Source organism: Coturnix japonica, chromosome 1 (assembly GCF_054131305.1).
Source record: "Coturnix japonica strain WE chromosome 1, WE-NBRP24, whole genome shotgun sequence".
NCBI classification, from domain to species: Eukaryota; Metazoa; Chordata; class Aves; order Galliformes; family Phasianidae; genus Coturnix; species Coturnix japonica.
In genome coordinates, this window is record NC_140663.1 from 103447418 (window position 1) to 103467653 (window position 20236).

Genomic DNA, 20236 nt, shown 5'->3' on the forward strand with positions numbered 1-20236 from the left:
AGCAGTCCCAGTGCTCAAGAAGCCAATGGCTTTCACTTACTTTCCTCTGAGTGCTGTTAATATGACTAAGCCATCTTCATAGTTCACTGAAGAATTGGTTCTTCCCCTCATGCTGCTGCAGTCACCTGTCTTTCTTATCCCTTTGTAATCACTCTGGTACTGTCTTCACCATTCCACAGGAAACATCAGTTAAAATGCAGAACAAAACAAACCTGGCTCACTGAGCTGAGCTGGCTTTCTTTGCAGCCAAGTGAGCTGCAGAGACAGAGTAAACAAGGATTAAGAGAGAGAATGGAGAAGTGACATCTGCCCTTTTGGTGGCAGTGTGTTCCACTTGTTTCATCTTACCGTATCACTATTAAGACTGAGGACAGGAGGGAGGCAACAATGCAACTGTATCCCTTTTTGGATTCATTTGCAAACTTATTTGCAAAATAAAGCTCAGAATGAATAAGGTCTGGCCTCATTTAAGAATGCAGTAACATTTTTGTCTTTCTGTACCTTGATAACTGACTAATGAGTGTTAGGAGCAAAATGTAGGTAGCAATGGTACAGAGAAGCAGAAGAAAAGTTCATTGATCTTATAAAGGCAGCCTAAGTTGGTTTTGGATTGCTCTGCTCTCATTGTCAGTTGCATGTGGGGAAAGAAGATAGTTCCTGTACATTTAAAGTCTACACATAGATGTCTTTAGAGGACTAGACATTTTTTTATGAAAACATTGCCATCTAGGATTAAAGATAGTATGAAACAACTCTAACGTCATTCAAAATAATAATGTTAATCAGATGGAGCTGGATAATTTGAAAATGACAAGATCTTCTGCTTTTCAGTGAACTGTGAAAACAAATTACATACTCTTAAGTAGGATTTACAGAAACAACTGTCCCAAGAAAGCTGTTTACTAAAATGAAGATAAGACTTCTTCAGTTCACTTACAGTGAACTATCTTTAAGGCGTCATTTATTTATTCTCAGTAAGAATGTCTAAATGTCATAGAAAAATTTGAATACATTGTTTTACTCATAAAGAGTCCTTCAGATGTTGCCTTCTTGCCCTGATATTTCCAGTAGAGGGAGCTTTACTATTACAGATAGCAGATAAATGGCTTTAGTAAGTATTTTTTATTTCCAATCTAAAATAGTGTGAATCCATATTCTTTTTTATGAAGTAAATTCATGACATCTTTGATTGGAACAATTCTGAGAGAGGCAGAAATGTCAATCTGGTTTCTAGAAAGAAAACTTCTGTGTTTATTGTCGTAGTATTAAGTCATGATTCCTTTGAAATTGACATTCAATATAAGTTAATACATTTGCTATTATGGTGGTATTATCAAATCTGTCCCATCTTTCACTTCCCCTGACAGTAGTGAAAGATTAGTCTGGGGGAATGGTAACATAGTTTGTTTTTAATATTTCTCCAGTTTGTGGCTGCTTCAAGAGAAACCAAGGAAGATTCACACAGAGAAAATTACTTTTGTGGCACTAAATTTACTTGGCTATTAATAGAATCATAGAATGATTTGGGTTCAGAGGGACCTTTAAGATCATCGAGTTTCATCTCCCCTGCTATAGGCAGGGACACCTCCCACCTGACCAGGTTGCTCAAAGCCCCATCCAGCCTGGCCTTGAATGCTTCTGGGGGGGGAGCATCCACAGCCTCTCTGAGCAACCTGTTACATGTCTCAACTCCCTTGCAGTAAATAATTTCTTCCTGATTTCTAGTCTAAGTCTACCTTCTTCCACTTCTAAGCCATTTCCCCTCATCCTGTTGCTACATGCCCTTATAAAAAAGGGCATGTATAGCTTTCTTATAGGCCTCTTCATGTACTGGAAGGCTGCTATAAGGTCCCCCAGAGCATTCTCTTCTCCAGGCTGAAGAATCCCAGCTCTCTCAGCCTGTCCTTCTGGGGAGGTGCTCTAGCCCTTTGATCATCTTCATGTCCCTGCTCCTACAATCCCAGGTTCTTCTGTTGGTGGCCCCAGAACTGAACACAGTACTCCAAGTGGAGTCTCACAAGAGCAGAGTAGAGGGCAGAATCACCTCCCCTGACCTGCTGGTTGCACATTTCTTGATGTAACCCAGGACACAGTTGGCCTTCTGGGCAGCAGGTGTACATCACTGGCTCATGTTGAATCTTCCATCAATCAACAACCCCATATCCTTCTCCTCCTCCCACACTCTCTAGCCATTCTCCACCCAACCTATGCACATGCTTGGGATTACCCTGGCCCAGGTGCAGGACCTTGCACTTGGCCTTGTTGGTCTTCATGAGGTTGGCATGGGCTCACCTCTCAAGCCTGTCCAAGTCCCTATGGATGGTGTTCCTCCCACTGTCAACTGCACCACTCAGCTTGGTGTAGTCTGCAAACTTGCTGAGGGTGTGCTCAGTTCCACTGTGCATGTCACCTACAAAGGTGTGAAATAACACCAGTCCCATCACTGATCAGTAAGGAATGCCACTTGTCACCAGTCTCCACTTGGGACATTGAGCCGTTGACCGCAACTTTCTGTGTGTGATCATCCAGCCAATTCCTTATCTAGTGAGTGGTCCATGCATTTTTCTCCAATTAGGCAACAGGATGTCATGCAGAACAGAGTCTAATGCTTTGTACAAGTCCTTGGCTTTCCTTTTATTACTGATACATCTGTAGAATTTCTTCTAGTTCCCCCTTATGTCCCTGGCTGGATTTAATTCATTCTGGCTTTCGGTTTTCCTAACCTGATCTCTGGCTACTCAGATAACTTCTTTGTAGACCTCCCAGGTAACTTCCTTTTGCTTCTGCTCACCGTATTATTTTCTTTTGTACCAAAGTAAATCCAGGAGCTCCTTGGTGATCCACAGAGGCCTCCTGGCATTCTTGCCCGCTTTCCTCTTTCTCAGGGCTTCTGGACTCGGAGAAGATGGTCCTTGAAAACTGACTGGCTTTACTGGGCCCCTTTGCCCTCCAGGGCTTTACCCCATGTCTCCCTGCCATGCAGTTGCCTGAAGAGTTCAAATTCTGCTCTCCTGAAGCCCAGAGTAGGAAGCTTCCTGCACACCCTCTTTGACCCCAAAAGGATTGTAAGGAACCCCACCATTTTGTGATCACTGCAGCCCAGGCTGCCCTTGAACTTCACGTTGTTCATTAGCCTTTCCTTGTTGGTGAGGACAAGGTCCAGCATAGCAGAACCAGTGACCTCATTCCCTTGACAAAAAGAAGTACTTAAACTAAGATTCTTCTTCAAATTGTTGTTTCATATGTTCAGCTTTGAATGCTCATTCCTGTCTTGAAGATACTGAGATGGCTGCTCTATACCATGTTCATGGCAGTGATATACACTACTTCCAGGTCTCAGTTTTGCCTTTTTTTTGCTATTTCTAATCAGTACTTTTCTAGCTTGTCCTCTGTTGACAAATTGCAGGGGCAAAAGGAAAAAAAAGAGGGAGTAAAACTCCAAGAAAATTTATTTTTCCAAAAATAGTTAGTGTTTGGATTTTTCTTTTCAGTTGTGACCTCATCAAGATTTCTAAGCTTCACAGTCTTCCCTGTTGTGAGGGATTAATGACAAAGACATTCCACTGAATGGGAAAAAAAATGTGAAAAGTTTGTTATCCTGTAACAAGATAATGCAATTATAGTTTTCTCTGTGTTTAGTGCAGGGTTGATTTGGTAGAGAAAGAGAACACTGAAACCTGTTCTCTTACTGTTCTGGGATCATCCACACCAATTAGTTGTAGTTTAAAGGGGACTATTGAATTTGGAGTCATACAGTATACACAGAGGTAACCAGAAATTGGCTTGAAAATGCTTGTGTATGTAAACACTGTAGTCTTGAGTTAACTGTAGTACATAAAAGCCCAATAACTATATATATAGTGAACCATTCAGAATTCTTTTCTGTGTATATTTTTGCTTGTTTTTTTTTTCATTATTATTTTTTTAATTAATTGGTAAGTTCATTTTTATTAATATTTGTATTGACAAAATGGTGCTTTTTGATGCTAATGTCTTCAGCCTTCCATTTGGCTAATAAAAATGGGTTACTATGTAGATAGTGGTATATTTGTTGCTAACGTTGCCCTTATGTTTTCAGAAACAGGTGTGTATACTTTTGGACTTGGACAGTATGGACAGCTGGGACATGGCACTTTACTTTTTAAAACTTCTGAACCAAAGTCTGTGGAACACTTGGGGAGACATAAAATACATAATGTTACATGTGGGGAGAGTCACACTGCTGTAGTAGCAGGTATGTAGTGAACAAATTCTGCAATGCACTCTTAGTTTCTCTATGCTGTGGAAGTATTCATGATGTTTACATTTTAAAATGTATATTTTAAGTATATATTATAAAACAGGGAGTAGAAGAAGGCATATGTGAAGTTATTAGTTGTAGCGGTTAACTAGAATAGTGACAAAGCCAAATTCAGTTTAAGGAATTGCTGCATGGTTCTGTGTATGATAAATCCTGGGGAACTATATCCTCATAAGCATGTCTTGTTAACAAGTAGTTTTATTTAGAAGCCTTTGTTTTGCCACACAGTTTCAATGTTACTCTTTCTTTCTTTCTTTTTTTTTTTTTTTTTTTTTCCCTCCAAAACTGTCTAGACTAACTCTAATCTTAGACAGTCCTTTGTCTGAAAGCATACATATTTTTAGAGTATATTCATCTGTTGAGAATCTAAAAATAATTGTTCAGTTTTTGCTTTTGGGTGAGAAATATTCTTTACTTGCTTGGTCTGTTACTTTATAATGTTTTTGTGTTTTTGTCCTGTTTTTGTATTGAACCTCTGTTATTAATGATACCCTTTTTTTTCCCACATACAGAAAATGGCCTCATGTTTACTTTTGGAGATGGGCGACATGGAAAGTTAGGCCTTGGAGAAGAGAATTTTGCAAATCAGTTTGATCCTGCACTGTGTTCTAATTTCTTGAGCTTCACAGTCCTTTTGGTAAAACTTTTTACATGCTTCACAGACATCAAAATGTTTGTATTTTTATAGAATATTATTAAAGAGAGATGAAATTTCATTACAAAATGTTTTTTTCCTATACATTTTAATCAGTATTTAGCCTGGACAAATGAAGACTTGGAGGTAATCTTGTCAATGCATAATAAATACCTGAAAGGAAGGTGCAAAGAAAATGAGCCAAACTATTAGTTGGTGCCCAGTTGCATAACAAGGGTTAGCGGGCATAAGGAAGCTCCATCTTACCATCAGGAAACACTTCTGTGCTGTGTGGTTAACAGAGCACTGGCACAGGTTGCCCAGAGATATTGTGGAGTCTCTTTCTTGGAGACTTTCAAAAGTCATCTGGATGTAGTCCTGAGCAGCAATTTGCTCTGGATGTCACTGTAGTTATCTGTGGCTCACATTTGACTTACAGCAAAATAATTTGCTACAGTTGTTTGAAAATCAGTGGAAATAGCTTTGCTTTCTTCTGCTTCAGTAGTTTTGTAGCCTGATTATATGTTTTGCTGAATGCAAATAAAATTCATTTAACTAAGGAGAAATAAACATAGATCGTTAGTCATTAGTAATGGTAATTATGTATTTTTATTTAAAGTCGGTAGAAACTAGATTTGAAGTAACATCTCTTACTTTTGATTCTGTTTTCTTGTAGTCTACATGACTGGTGATGATGGTAAGAAAATGAGATCCTTGTGTTGATACTTGCAAATGAAATAATCTGAACTTTGTTTTGTGCTCTAGGTTGCTTGTGGTGGTTGTCACATGCTGGTTTTTGCTACTCCAAGACCAAAAGGATCTGAAGGGATACTCTTAGAAGATACATATGAGAGCCATTTGATTTCTACTGTCTCTAAAATGAGTGGAGATTCACTAGCAACAAACACATTACAATTAACATCAGCACGAATACGACGTCGAGAGAGGGTAAATTCAGAGCTGTTGAGAGTTCCCATACTTTTTCCAGGAAGCAAAATACTACAAATTTTCAAAGGGGAACATTTTGTGATCATCCTAACATAATCTTAAGATCCTGTTACATCTTCAAGTAGTAGTTTCTTCTGCTTTATTTGCAGATACACATTACATGGGATTTCCTTGAGCAGCATAGTGAGATGGGTCATCTCACCTTCTTGTCTGAAAACTAACTCCACCACTCCTATATTTTGTAAAAATGCAGTGATACTTTAGATTAAGTACCTCAATGGTATTTAGGAAACAAGTACTTTTATCTAAAAAAAAATTTTCTCAATATGTCTCAATGTGTTTTTTAATCTTCTAAAGGAACGGTCACCAGAACAGTTCATTCAGATGGCACGAACTCTGCCTCCACAGAGAGAATGCTCCTTAGAATCTTCACAGCCCATGCCTAGCAACACTACCTCAATATGTATTTCTACAATAAATGTTCCTAAACCCGAGCCTGTGAAGGAGAGACATCATGAAAAAGGTGACTTGTCCCCACATTTTGTTTTCATTTTCTGAGAACTATGTAGTTTGGATTGGTTTAAGCATAAATGAATGCTCAGTTTCAACACAAAAGAAGGGTCTGGTTCAGCCTTAACTCATGAGGATGTATCAGAATGAGAACATAGATGTTGAGAAGTGCATAAGAGAAATGGCCTAAACATGGTTCATGTTTGGAAAGCATGCTTAAAGATTTAGAGGTTTAATTGAAAGAAAGACAATGGCTAAATTGTACTTGTTTCCACAGTCCTGTAGAAATATGACAGCATAAATTACTGTGAAATCAATAACCACTTTCTCTGTTTTCATTAAGGAAATGAATTACAGAGAAAAAGTGATTAGGAAACTAAATCTTAAAGATTCAGAAATGCCTAATGGAGACCTCCAGTAAGAAAAAGGGTCTAATAATTCCTATAGGAGCTTTCTTCTTCCTTTGGAAATGCTTGTTCACTCTCTTGTATCTAAGATAATCAGGATTCAGAATATCCTGTCTCATGCCAAAAGCTGGACAACGGTGATACTAGGCTGAACATGTGCACAGGTTCTCCAGTACAGTTCCATACCATGTGTGATTTCCTGGAAGGAGGAATGCCATAGACTGCAGTATGCGGTGTTTCTATGTAAAAGTTTGTTCCAATTCATTCGACAGTCAAATTCAATTTAAAAGTTATTAATTTGGAATTAAGATGTTTATTTGTTGAGCTGCTAGTATGACCATGTTGATTCCAGGTTAAGCAATGTGGTGAAGATTGAATTGCCTTTAGAGTGTTCTGAGATCTGAAACCTTGGGGTTTGTACCATATGGAAGCTAATGAACTTGATGCAAATGTGAAAATGTTGTAGGCACATTTTTATAGTGCTGCATTGAAATTACTAAATTTGGTGTATCCATCCATTACACAGGTAATATGCAATATATATAATATGACTGCAAATAATTTAGTCTAATTGTTCCACTAGTATTAAAGAGATTATTAAAAAAAAAAAAAAAGGCAAAAAAGTTTTGTCTCATGAAACATTTATGCTTCAAAAGCCTCAAAAATTATCAGATAACAAAATGCTGACAGTAGATTGTTTAGCTGCATTTAATTTTAATGCTGATAAAAATGAGGTGGAACTGTTTTTGCTGTGTTTTAGACTGGGAGAAGTGGGAATCTCCAAACTTCAGCCTGATATCAGTAAAATAGGGATAATATAATCTCTCTTTTACAAGAGTGGGGTATGCTGCTTGGTATGTACCATTTCCTTAGATGCTAATTGTTTACATTTACCTTAAAGAAAAGCATATAAAAGATGAACCTGGTGAAGGCTCTGCAGACGATTCAGGTGATGAAAATAATGCCAGAAACCTTGGAGATACGACTGACATCCTAAATATGGTAAGATATTCTACTAAGTAAACTACGACTTGTATGTTCTTGTACATGGGGAGAACAAAGCAGCTAAGTCATGTTTCAGATTCTAGTATAGAATGTTTACCTAGCCCTATTGGCATAATGTATGAATGAATAAATGAATGTGTTTCTTGACACTGGTGGAGATACAGAGAAACCTTTCAAAATGTTATCCTGCATCTTTTCCATTGAAATAATGTGAAGTTTTAAGTTACTATGTGGAAACAATAGCATATATAATTTATTTAACTAGCAATTTAATAGGTGTTATGTGGCTTGAAAAATATTTTTAGGTTCTCCAATGAAAAAGTATTTTCAGAATGTTGAAATGATGTCATTATGCAGCCTTTCATAGTTTGTTTTATTCATTCTTTAACAGAGATTTCATTCTTTGCAGACACATGCGATGACATTGAACTCCAGTGACCAGTCCTTAAAATTATCACCAATTCAAAAACAAAAGGTACTGTAAATAATTATTATTATTAATACCTACCTTATATTGATGCTTAAAATATCTGCAATTCTTGTATGACCCGTGAACTTTATTGTTTTGCTTTGAGTTTTAACAAACACTAGGCAAATTTTATAGGCCCCCTCTTTCTGATGTTTGAATTTTCCATGAGGTAAAAGTCTAAGAAGCTAACTGTGGTGAGGGAGGATTTGTGCAGACACATAGAACTTGCACTGTCAGCACTGTCTGAGGTGACAAGAGTGTAAAACACTGCCAGTCTAAGGGACAGGAAACTATCATAAACTATCATAGCATTTTATAAATTCTGGTACTAACTTAGATGTTTGCAGTTTTGTCGATAGCAAAATATTTTGACATTTGGGTTACAGTATAAGTAAAGATCTTATTTACAGAGAATCACTATAGAGTATATTTAAAGGGACTGTAATACTGGTCTTAGTTATAAAATTGGAATACTTTTGAATTACTATCCTGTTTCACTTCTAGAATGATACCAATCTTCCAGCATTTTGGTATATTTCATTACCATTTCATTCTATATTAAAAACAAGCAATCAAACAAAAAACATTTTGAAGGATTTTCTAAGTAGATGCAAATTGTAAAGCAGTAAGTCAACAGATTATCAGAATCTTCAGAAAAAGCATAAAAGTGAGTGCATCACAAGATTTCCCAAGTGAAGGAAGGTATAATAGAACTTCAGTTTTTTATTCTGTTCACACTGCCTCCTTCACACATTGCATGTGCTCTAACTGTGGTCATACCTACAGAGTTCTTGCATTCACTTTGAGTGCATACGTAGTGAAAAAAGAGCAGTAGATTTGCCATCAAAAGCATGTTGCATTCTTCTTATACATGTACTTCTAAATCCATTTCATTTATAATATTCCACCCTTTTTGCTATCTTTTAGTCACGTCACATAAACTTTCTTTTCTTGTTCAGTTGTTTCTGTAGTATTTTCTTTGTCTGTTGCTTGTTCTTAATGCTTTCCTTCTTTCTTTTTAATTTTCTGCTTCTCATGTGGAATAGAAGAACAATAAAAATCTGAAACTGAAAAGAGATGGTAAAGGTGGGCTGCAAACTGTTGGTTTTGATTTCATGCAGAAAGGATCGGAATTAGATTCTGGTTCCTTACAAAAGCAGTCTTTGCTTTCAGAGTCAACGGGACAAAGTGCAGATTTAGAAAACAGTAGTGCCTTTCTAGGGAAGCCTGTGGCCCAAAGAAATACAAGGAAAAGTAAATCTCAGCACACACAAAGTGTTAGTACTTCAAAAAGCAGCATTCAACACATTAGCAAGGACAAATGCAAATTAGGTAAAAGGGAAAAAGAATATTCAGAAAGTCCTGACATTATCGGAGGAAGAATAACTGGTGGTTTTCCCAGTGAGGAAATAAATTATTCTGATAAAGAGTTAAAAGTTGCCAGGTCTAAGCAATCCCTTAAAATTGATGTTCTTCCATCTGCATCCAATAATCAGCCCCAGAATGGTTCATTACTTGTAGAAGAATGCAATTTTGTTAAAAAGCAGGGAAGTCAAGAAGCAGTAGAAAGTGGAAACAGAATAGTGAGTGCTGTTGAAAAATCTAGTACATGTGAAAGAGGGAAACAAAGTACTGAAAAGCAGAGGGAGTTTAAAAAAAAGGACCCGTTATTTAAACAAATAGCTGAAACTACATCATCGTCTTCAAGTGAAGAAAATAGTAAAGATCTTGCAAAATATGTTCTTAAAAGTAGGGAAATTAAAGGGTACTGCTATGAAGGCAGAGAGATCCAGAAGTCAATAAAAGCAGAAAATGTAAAAGGTTTGGAATTACAAAAAGTAGGCAGTGAGATTGATTGGATGCAAGCTAGAAATGATGAGAAAGAGTATGTAGAAACCATTGATCTAAAAAGTCTGAATGAGGAAGAGACATACTTCGAAGCTAAATCTGATGAGGATAGACGGTTAGATACAAAACATGATGAGGAATCTAATGAAGAGCAGGAGAGTGAAGACAGTGAAAAAGACGAAAGTGAAAAAGAAAATGGATGTCAACTGACTGAAACAGTTGACAATGACGTTGAACTAGAGGGAGAAGATGAAGAGGTTGAGGATGAAAAAGATATAGACAGCATCATTTCAGCAGAAAGTGATGAAGGCGAAGAGGGAAAAGATAATGAAGACAGTGAAATAGATGAATCACCAATTGAAAGAGACGGTGAAAATGGGGATGCAGAAGATGTTGAAGTGAGTAATGAAAAACATGTCACAGCTCAAGGAGATGAAGGAGGCACATTGATAGAGGAAGCAGAAATACAGAGTGAGGGAGAAAAGGAGGATACTGATGAAGAGGAGGAGTATGTAAAAGAGAAACAAACTGAAAAGGAAGAGGAGGAACAAAATAGAAGTAAAGGAAGACATGAGAGTGAGGAAGAAGGTGAAAATACAGAGGAGGAGAAACAAAAAGGGGTTGAGGCAGAACAGGAAGGAGAAGATGGAAAGGAAAGTGAAGAAGAAGAAAGGGAGACTGACCGAGATGGTGAAGAGGAGGAATTAGAAGAAGCCTTCTCAGGGAGGGAAGAAGAAAAGATATCCAAAGGAGAATGGGAGGGGGAAGATGGAAATAAGAGGGCTAAGGAGATGAGGGAGGGTGAAGTAGAAGAGCAAAGAGAAGAAGAGGAAGCAGAGGAAGGAGCAGAGATGGAAACAGAAGGAGGGAAGGGTGAAGAAGATGAAAACAAGAAAGAGGGGGAGGGAGGAAATGAAGAAGAGGGAGAAGATGAAAACAAGAAAGTGGAAGAGGAAGGAAATGAAGAAGAGGCTGAAGAAAATGAAAACAAGGAAGAGGGGGAGGGAGGAAATGAAGAAGAGGGAGAAGATGAAAACAAGAAAGAGGAAGAGGAAGGAAATGAAGAAGAGGCTGAAGAAAATGAAAACAAGGAAGAGGGGGAGGGAGGAAATGAAGAGGGAGAAGAAGATGAAAACAAGGAAGAGGAGGAGGAAGGAAATGAAGAAGGAGAAGAAGATGAAAACAAGGAAGAGGGGGAGGGAGGAAATGAAGAAGAGGGAGAAGAAGATGAAAACAAGGAAGAGGAGGAGGGAGGAAATGAAGAAGAGGGAGAAAAAGATGAAAACAAGGAAGAGGAGGAGGGAGGAAATGAAGAAGAGGGAGAAGATGAAAACAAGGAAGAGGAGGAGGGAGGAAATGAAGAAGAGGGAGAAGAAGATGAAAACAAGGAAGAGGAGGAGGGAGGAAATGAAGAAGAGGGAGAAGATGAAAACAAGGAAGAGGAGGAGGGAGGAAATGAAGAAGAGGGAGGAGAAGATGAAAATGAGGAAGGGGAAGAGGGAGGAAATGAAGAAGAGGGAGAAGAAGATGAAAACAAGGAAGAGGAGGAGGGAGGAAATGAAGAGGGAGAAGAAGATGAAAACAAGGAAGAAGAGAAGGAAGGAAATGAAGAAGAAGAAGATGAAGAAGAGGGAGAAGAGATGGAAGAAGATGAGGGAAAAGGAGAGGAAGAAGAGGAAGTAGAACTAGAAGAAGAGAATGAAGAAGGAGCAGAAGAAGAGGAAGAAGTAATTGAGGAAGAAGGAAAGGGAGCTGAGGAAGAAGAGGGAGAGGATAAGCAAGAAGAGGAAAAGGAAGAGGGAGAAGAAGAAAAAAGAGAGGAGGAAGAAGAGGAAGAAGGACGAGAAGAGGAGGAAGAAGAAGAGGAAGTAGAAGAAGAAGGAAATGAAGAGTATGAGGATGAGGGTCAGGAGGAAGAAGAGGAGGATGGAGAGGGAGAAGAAGGAGAGGAAGAAGAACAAAAAACAAAAGATGAAAGAAAAGTTGTTAATAATAAGCTTCCACAAAAGAAAAGCAAAGCCAGAAAACCAGGGAGGACAGAAAGTTCTGCTGTACTAAACAGCTCCAAACAAAAAATGAAGTCAAAACAGCATGTGGCAAATGGCTTGCATAATTCAGAACAATTTTGGAACAATGTGCTGCCTCATTATTTAACACTAAAATAGTATAGACTAGTGGAGATTCATCTTGAGCCTACTCAGGAGTATCTGAAACAATGGCAAATTGATTTTTAAACGTAGCCAAAAATTTGTTATATTTTAAGTGCCTATTTTTTGAAAAATGAAAAAGATGTGGATTTGAGAAGCTTTTATGGGATAAATCATATATTTTGTTGATAAAATCATTTAAACAATCATCTTTATCATGTTTGACACAGATTTGAAAGAACTACTTATGAGGCAGGATGTGTTTGCCTAAATTAGAACTTCATGCTGATAACATGAATTATACATTGTAACAGTGTAATCTTTGCATCTGAATCAGATTTCTTGAGGTAATACATGAATTTTAGTTGTAGCTTACTTGTTAATGTGCCTTATAGGAAAAGAATGGCAGTAAATCATTAAGGATACATATCTTAAAATTTTGTTATCACTCCATTTTCATTCCCCCTACTTATTTTCTATTCATATGTAGGTAGAATGTTTGTTCAAATACTCAGCATAAATTAAAGGACAAGTTGCCAAGTACAGATGGGTCAGTATATGAGAGGAAAATGGAAACATAAGCCTGGGCAGAAGGTGGCTAGGGCTTTTCTAAAGGCCTTAAAGTTTGACTTCATATTTTGGTGTCAGCACACAATTGCACGCATAAAAGCCTCAGAATTTGGTCAGGATTGCATTGTAGTGAGAATACATTATCCCTAGTGATAATTTTTGCTTGCTACTTTTTATGATTTGGCATAATTAGGAATTTGAAAATATATACCTGTAAAAACATTATTTACTTGTGCATACTGTGCAATAGAGAAAAGACTCTATAGAGAAATCCAAGGTTCCCAAAGAGGGGGTTATATTTTGTTGCAGAGTGAGTAGTATATGGGTTTTCAGGGTCAGAACTTAAGCTTCTCCATACTGGAGGAGATCTGTGTTTTTGCTTCCTTCCTAAAAACCACATCAGGGATCTCCAGAAAGAAGGTGCTGTAACAAACCAGGAAAGTAGATGCAATAGTAGCAAAAGTGGCACAGAAGTCTAAATTATTTTTTAAAATGAGAAAGTATACTAATACTTATACACAAACAAATCTTGAAAGATGTGTTTGGTCTTTGTAATGCTGCATTATTGTTATTAGAGTCTGAACCAGTGAAAGAAGGGATATGAGCTCTTGTCCTTCAACATTACTAGTTAAGTACTATACTAATGGGTGGTCTGAGGAAATTTTGTAAACGTCTTTCAGTATTGACATTCACTGGAAGAATTCCTATTTAAACCTTACTAAAAATGGATACTGAAGAAGGAAACCAAAAACGAGTAAATGCCACTCAATAAAAATATTAACAGAATCGATACTTATGTTGAGATTATGAAACACTTTTAATGTTGTAAGATATTAACATTAAACTGTCTTTGACACAATGTCTCCAGAATTTATTTTCTAAGAAGGCTGTGGTAGATTTAATGCTTTGTTAGTGCATTCTTGTTTGGTTCAATCCTTCCTACGTCAACCACCCTTTCCATATCCCATGTTTGAAGGTAAGATCAATTTCAGTTGCGTGCTTTATGTAATAACTATAATAAAAATAGTCCAGTGACTTTATTTTGTCCCTGTGAAATTAATTTCAACCTTTATAACTTTTTGGAATACACTGTCTTGACGTGGGTATGGATGGGTAAGTCTTTGGAAAAAAGGTAAGTATAATGAAATTCTGATAGAGGGAAATATTTTAACAGTTAAATGCACTCCCCAAGAAGACAGCTCACTCTTGCAATGGAGTCTTTAGCTCTTCTGTAGATGTACTGCCTTATCGCTGAAGTACTGCGAAATTGTTTACTTCTAAAACTAAATGGAGTTAAACTGTGTTATTTTATCTTTCTTAGGAAAGATTAGGATGTTACTGTGACTAAACTTGGAGCAATAGTGGAAAGTATTTTTGTAGTTCTAAAATCGTGTTTCTTGGAATATGATGATCTACTTGTGATTCTGAAATTCAGCCTTGGAAGAAAGCTGTGCTGTAAGAATATTCTGTTGTTATGAACAGTATTTCCAAGAGAGAGAAAGAGAAAAAAAAACGTGGGCGCTTTGATTTCAGATCCACATAGGAATCAATAGTCCTTTATGGTTTGGGTGTAGCATTTTATCTCACATTTTAGGCAAGTAGGGACCATTTGTCATTTCTCGCTTAACAAACACTGATAGTATAAGGCTTCCCAAGGTTTCCCAAGAGTCTTTAAAAAGCCAAGTGTGGACATCTCCTTTATTCTGTCTGGAAAAATATTTGTTGAAATTAAAATTGATTTTGTATTGCTTTGTGGATCATTCCTGTGGTAAGGGAAAAGCAGAGCATTTCTGCAGTTCTTCTAAGGGTTTTCCACAGAACTGTTACATAAATTGTTCACTATGCCAATGTTTCTGGGCTTTGGGGGAGTTTGGAACTTCATCAGCATTAACTGGAGTGGAATTTTGTTTAGTTTGACTCATACTGATTTATAAAGCTTGGTAGTTGTGGTTTTATGGAAATTCAGTATGTCCTTGGTTTTTATTATGGGATAGAAAAAGATTTATGTGCACTACTTAAGTAACATGGCAGAAGCACTCCCAAACTGTTTTTAAGTAGAGAAAAAAAAATATCCAGAAATAGAGAAAACAATGGACACCACTGCCCAGACCAAAGATTTGTCTTGCACCAATAACTTGCTTCTGTCAGTTGCAATCTGTGAACACCTGGCAAAAAAGAAAGCAACAAGAATTGAGCAAATGTGGCGATACTTTTCCTGTGTAATACTTCATTTCTATGTGATAATTCTCCTTCCTTGAAGGAGAATTTCTCCTATTGCTATGGCAATAGGAGAAGCCTATGGGGAAAATCAAAGAATATACTTAAAAGGAATTAAAGAGTTATCCATTAAAGAGCTGACAAGACCAGCTGCCCATCTGGAGCGCCCCTATACCAATGCACACATATTGGGAAAAAAAACAGAAGGAGCTGGAAGCTACTGTGCTGCTAGAAAATTGTGATACAGTTGCTGTCACCAAAACCTGGTGGAATGATTCTCACAATGAAAGTGTAGCTGTCAGTGACTGCAAGCTGTTCAGAAGGGACAGACAAGAAGAAGGGGTGGGGGAGAGGAAAAGGAATAGAATCTGAAGAGCTGTACCTAAGAATAGTTTTGAACAAGTTGAAAGCCTATGAGTAACAGAGACAGGCAGCAAAAAGGGAGCCTTGTGTTCGCTGTGTACTACAGGCTTCTTGATCAAGTAGAGGCCTTCTACCTCCAGCTGCAGGGGGCACTGCGATTGCAAGCACTCATCCTGCTGGGGAACTTCAATCACCCAGACAGCTGCCGGAAAAATAGCATGGCAAACTGTAGACAATCCAAGAGGATCCTGTAATGACTGAGGATAAATTCTTTTTGCCTAGATCTTCTCTGATAACTGCCTGTCACACAGCCCTCAAATGTTTGGTTTGGTAGGAGGGGATTGGGGAAGCAATTAGATTACCTTAAATGTGTGAAGAAGTAACTCCTCCTTTTGTCTTAAATCTGTCTTAGTACTTTCATTTTTTGTTGCTGTATTCTCTTTATTAAAGAAGAGTGTTTATTGCCCCTTCATGATTTATTCCCTCTTGGTAGCCACAGGGAAAAGCTCTTCAACTCTGTGATTTAAATCAAGTCAGAATCAAAGTTGTTTACTAACTTATTAATAACTGTTAACCAGCAACCATTGAATTCCACATTGATGATCAAAGATCAATAGCAGTAATACAGCAGGTAACAACAGTACTGACATTCATAAAATGTTAATAAGCACCTTTACATTTCTGAGCACCCTTCTGAAGAAATCTCAGGAATTTTAATTTTCCCCCACAGTCCCAAGCATGTTCACAAGATTACATTTGCACATACAACTTCTAACAGCAGGCACTAGTTTTGTACCTGGAGAATGCACCATTTACACTTACAAGGTGTGGGTCTCCTTTCTTGTTGCAGCCCATATTGTTGGTCCGATTGTGCTGTTCTCTCAGTCCTGGTGCTAGGGGGGAGCTGGTGGCAGTGTCAAACTCTGGTTGACATTCATGCCTTTATACTTATTATCAAGCTGACTTAGATTTTCTTTGGATTTTCAAGAGTCTCTTGTTACCATTTAATCCTCCCAGTGCTTCTTTTAGGAATATTTTAACATTGTTAATTTCTTCTTTGTCTTTCTTGATCTGGGGCCAAATGACTTCTCATGTATTTCAGTATGCAATTTGCACAGTGTCTGTACAGGCATGATCCTGTTTTAGAAGCTCATGTTATCCAGGTCACATTACCAAGCGGAAAAGATGCCATGTAGATTCCCCCATAGAGATTTTGTAGGCTTGTTTCCCTTAATCATCACTGTTGTAGCTGAAGATTGTAAATGAAGATTTATCACACAAAGTTTTTCTTTAATCCTTGAGACCCGTCTCACTGCTGTTTTAGATGGGCAGACCACAAGTTGGTTAGTAATCCAAAGGCGAGTTCAACGTGGACTTATGCAGCAGCATAGTGACCTCATTTCTTATTCCCTGTTTTTCTGTTCTCTTGAACTTGACCACTGCAGAGCATTCTAACGGTGTTTCTTAGAGCTCTGAGTTGTAACATTATGGTGTTGTTTTACAAGGTCTGCCATTGTGTATATGAAGTAACGTTGTGCAGATTTTTGCATTTATCAACACTAAATTTTGTCACTCAGCTACTTAATGTCATGAACTCCCCTCTGTAACCCATCAGCTACTGTCTTTATTACCCAGAAGAACATCAAGCCAAGATAACAGTTAGCTTACTTTCTCCATAAAGGGCTATGCTGTTGGTCTTCTCAGAGTAGCGAATTCAATTTGCAGTGCGGGCAGACCTAGTCATTTGACAGAAGCATGGTTAAGATGCTCTTTCTAGTAATAAGGGAAAAAAAAAAAAAGAAAAAAAAAAAAAAGAAGAAGAAAAAGCAAAGATTAAGGCAAAGCATTTTGTTTAACACAGTCTGACTATGAACTCACATGACTTTCTGTGTATGTCTTTAATTTTAAAATGAGTGTTATGGGAAGGCAAGTCAAGTTCAAAAATAATAGGATCTTCAGACAAAAGAATGTTGTCAGATCTGTAGACTGTAATACCCTTTTTGGTAGCTGACATGAGGGCAAATTCTCAGCTCATTTCTGAATCAGTATTTTGCTTGCACAATTGGCAGTCCTGTACTTCTGTCACCTGTTAATGTCTGCTTGTGTTCTTAATCTGAAGGCACTCATTGAGTTACGGTGTTTTAATAACACTTGTACGTGTTTTATGCAGAAAAGTTTGCTTTTGCATTGTGAAAACATTTTGATGAGATATCTTTGACTTCAAAAAATTGCACTACTTTTTCTATTGCAAAAAAAACCCAAAACAAAACAAAGAAACAACCACAACAAAGCAAGTACACAAGTTTGCAAATGACACCAAGTTGGGAGGTGGTGTTGATCTGCCTGAGGGTAGAGAGGCCCTTCAGATGGATCTGGATAGGCTGTGTCACTGGGCTGAGGTGAATGGGATGAGTTTCACCAAGACCATGTGCCGAGTCCTGCACTTTGGCCACAGTAACCCCATGCAGTGCTATATTTCTCTCAGAGAGTGGTCAGGCACTAGAATGGCTGCCCAGGGAGGTGGTAGAGTCACCGTCCCTGGCTCTGTTCAAGAGGCGTCTGGATGTGGAGCTATGAGAGATGGTTTAGTGGCTTGTGGTAGCAAATGAAATGGGAGGATGGTTGGACTACATGATCTACATGGTAGGACCTTTCCAGCCTTTTGATTCTGTGATTCTATGATTCTGTGACTTAAGGACTATATTTTGTAAGGATTTATAGCTATTTCTAATGTGTCTTTCCTTGGCAACATCCTGATGGGATAATTTAAATATCTATTAATATAATTATCTCAAAAACTCGTACTAAGTTATGGCAGTTAATAATCAAGGTCTTGAGTTGTCAAGTAGACTGTATCATTCAGGCTTTCATAAGTTTCTCAACACTGAAACATCAGACATAGACTGCTTTTTCTGTCTCTGTATGGTGGGTCAGTTGCAGGGCAGTCTGGTGGAATGTCCTGAATTTAATGTCTGGGTTCAGATCTTTATAACTTGTAAAGTACCCCTCCTTTCACACAGAATTGCATTTGTGGTTTGTGCGAAATGTAAAGTATTTGTGGTTGCATATTGATAGTGTGAGAGAGGAATAAACAAGGTAGCTGTAAGTAGAATTTTATATTAAATGAAGCTTTTATCTGCTTCTATACCTGAGAGGATATAGATCATTATAGTGCTGAAGGGTAGTATTTCCTACTTTGTATCGATGATGTTCTGTTCAACTGGAAACTCAGCAAGAGTCATCAATCTAATATGAATTTGGGATTGTAAGCCACCGTAGGAGAAATTGGATTTCTTAAAAGGGAATATAGAATACTTTCATTTTATCCAGTGTCTAGCCAGGGCACAGAATGCCTCTTACAATTAGAAGGCACAAAATGCCCCTTAAAATTAGAAACACAGCAGCAGTAATGCTGCAAAATTTAATGTGTTTTATTGGATGCTTCGTTGTCATTTCTCAGGGGGGAAAAAAAGACAAATTTGAATGTGTCCTCTATGAAATGTACAGAAAGAAGTTAAGCTCTGTTTTAGAGCAGACCTTCCAATAGCTTTCAAAAATACCAGTAGGACATAAAGTGTATGTGGAAATCAGTGGGACTTCTGTTACAATGTTTGGTGTGCCTTAAATCTACCCATACGGGAAAAGCTGAAAGATGAGAATGGGCTGTAAGACTGCTGATGCTTGTGCAGAAATTGGTTTTATATCAGAGTATTTTGAAATGGTGGATCTCCCTGGAGGGACTCAGTCTTGCAGACTGCAGAAACTTTAATAGTGACTCATGTGGCATCCTCTTCAGGAATGTATGGAGAACAGAAACTTATAAAACCTTTCTGCAGGCAGTTGTATTACGCATGGAAATTTGTCTTTGCACATGTTTTTACAAAAGTGCTGAATAATAATCAGCAGGATTAAGGCAGGATTCCAACAAAAAGCAGAATATTTTGGAGACGTATAAAGTACTCTAAGCTGTGTGACACAATAAAAGTGGAAATCAATGACTGTCCAAATTCACTTGCAAGTAAGTGGGAGTTCTGTGACCAACTCCAGGTACTACAACCTTTTTCTGTAAGAATGTGGAAAATATGCCAAAACTTCATCCACATGTGGGTCAGCATTCCCAAGTTCGTTTTCCCCTTAAGTCTTTTAACATTAAGAATTCAGTTTTTTTATGTAGCACATTGCCTTCCAAACACACAAGGTTTTAAAATCATAGCAATACATTCTGTTTTGAAATTGCTCATCGTATTTCCTCTGTTTTGCTTAAGTGTCTGGGATTTATTATGGTATGTCTTTTCTAAGTGATTAAAGATTAAAGGTTTTTTTTGTATAATAGCTTATAAAAGTTTATATTTGATGTAAATAGTTTCCTATTTGTTTTGCGATTCTTTGTGAACAGCTTAAGGAATCATTCTATGTCTGTAAAGGTGGGGGTTTTTTAGTGTTGTTTTTTTCCTTTTCACCTTGGAAATTTATACTATTTATTTTCGAAATAAAGCAGACTTTTGGAAGAAGGCACAGTTTTGTGCATGAAAGCTATCTGAGCTATTTCAGATGCTGACTAATCTTGGGAAACAAATTTGTTCTGACTTGATGGAGTGAGTATCCTTTAGGTAAATCCATTTGCGTTATTTTTGTAGCGAATAGATTATTTTGGATAACTAAAATAAACTTAAAAGTAGAAATGCTGCTTTTTAAAGTAAGTAGTTTTACACTAGTTTCTTACATTAAGTGGTCACCTATACTCAAACAAGAATTCAGAGATAGATCTTTTCCAGTTATACATGCAGTAACAAACAAGCAAGCCGTAGAACAATTACA

General features: G+C 37.5%; 1 protein-coding gene across 6 annotated transcripts in view; it reads left to right on the plus strand.

Moving 5' to 3' along the window:
• Positions 1–20236, plus strand: part of RPGR (retinitis pigmentosa GTPase regulator) — a 51317-nt gene that overhangs the window by 23312 nt on the left and 7769 nt on the right. For 3 of the 6 annotated variants that reach the window (XM_085549186.1, XM_085549188.1, XM_085549190.1), the window contains 7 exons: positions 4079–4234; positions 4813–4937; positions 5700–5882; positions 6240–6405; positions 7701–7801; positions 8214–8279; positions 9320–14294. In XM_085549186.1, coding sequence (XP_085405312.1) covers positions 4079–4234; positions 4813–4937; positions 5700–5882; positions 6240–6405; positions 7701–7801; positions 8214–8279; positions 9320–12286 — 3764 coding nt within the window. In that variant the 3' untranslated portion in view covers positions 12287–14294. Of the gene's footprint in view, positions 1–4078; positions 4235–4812; positions 4938–5699; positions 5883–6239; positions 6406–7700; positions 7802–8213; positions 8280–9319; positions 14295–20236 lie in introns of those variants that run through there. The other 3 variants (XM_015884557.3, XM_032449319.2, XM_015884564.3) reach the window with 1 other exon arrangement.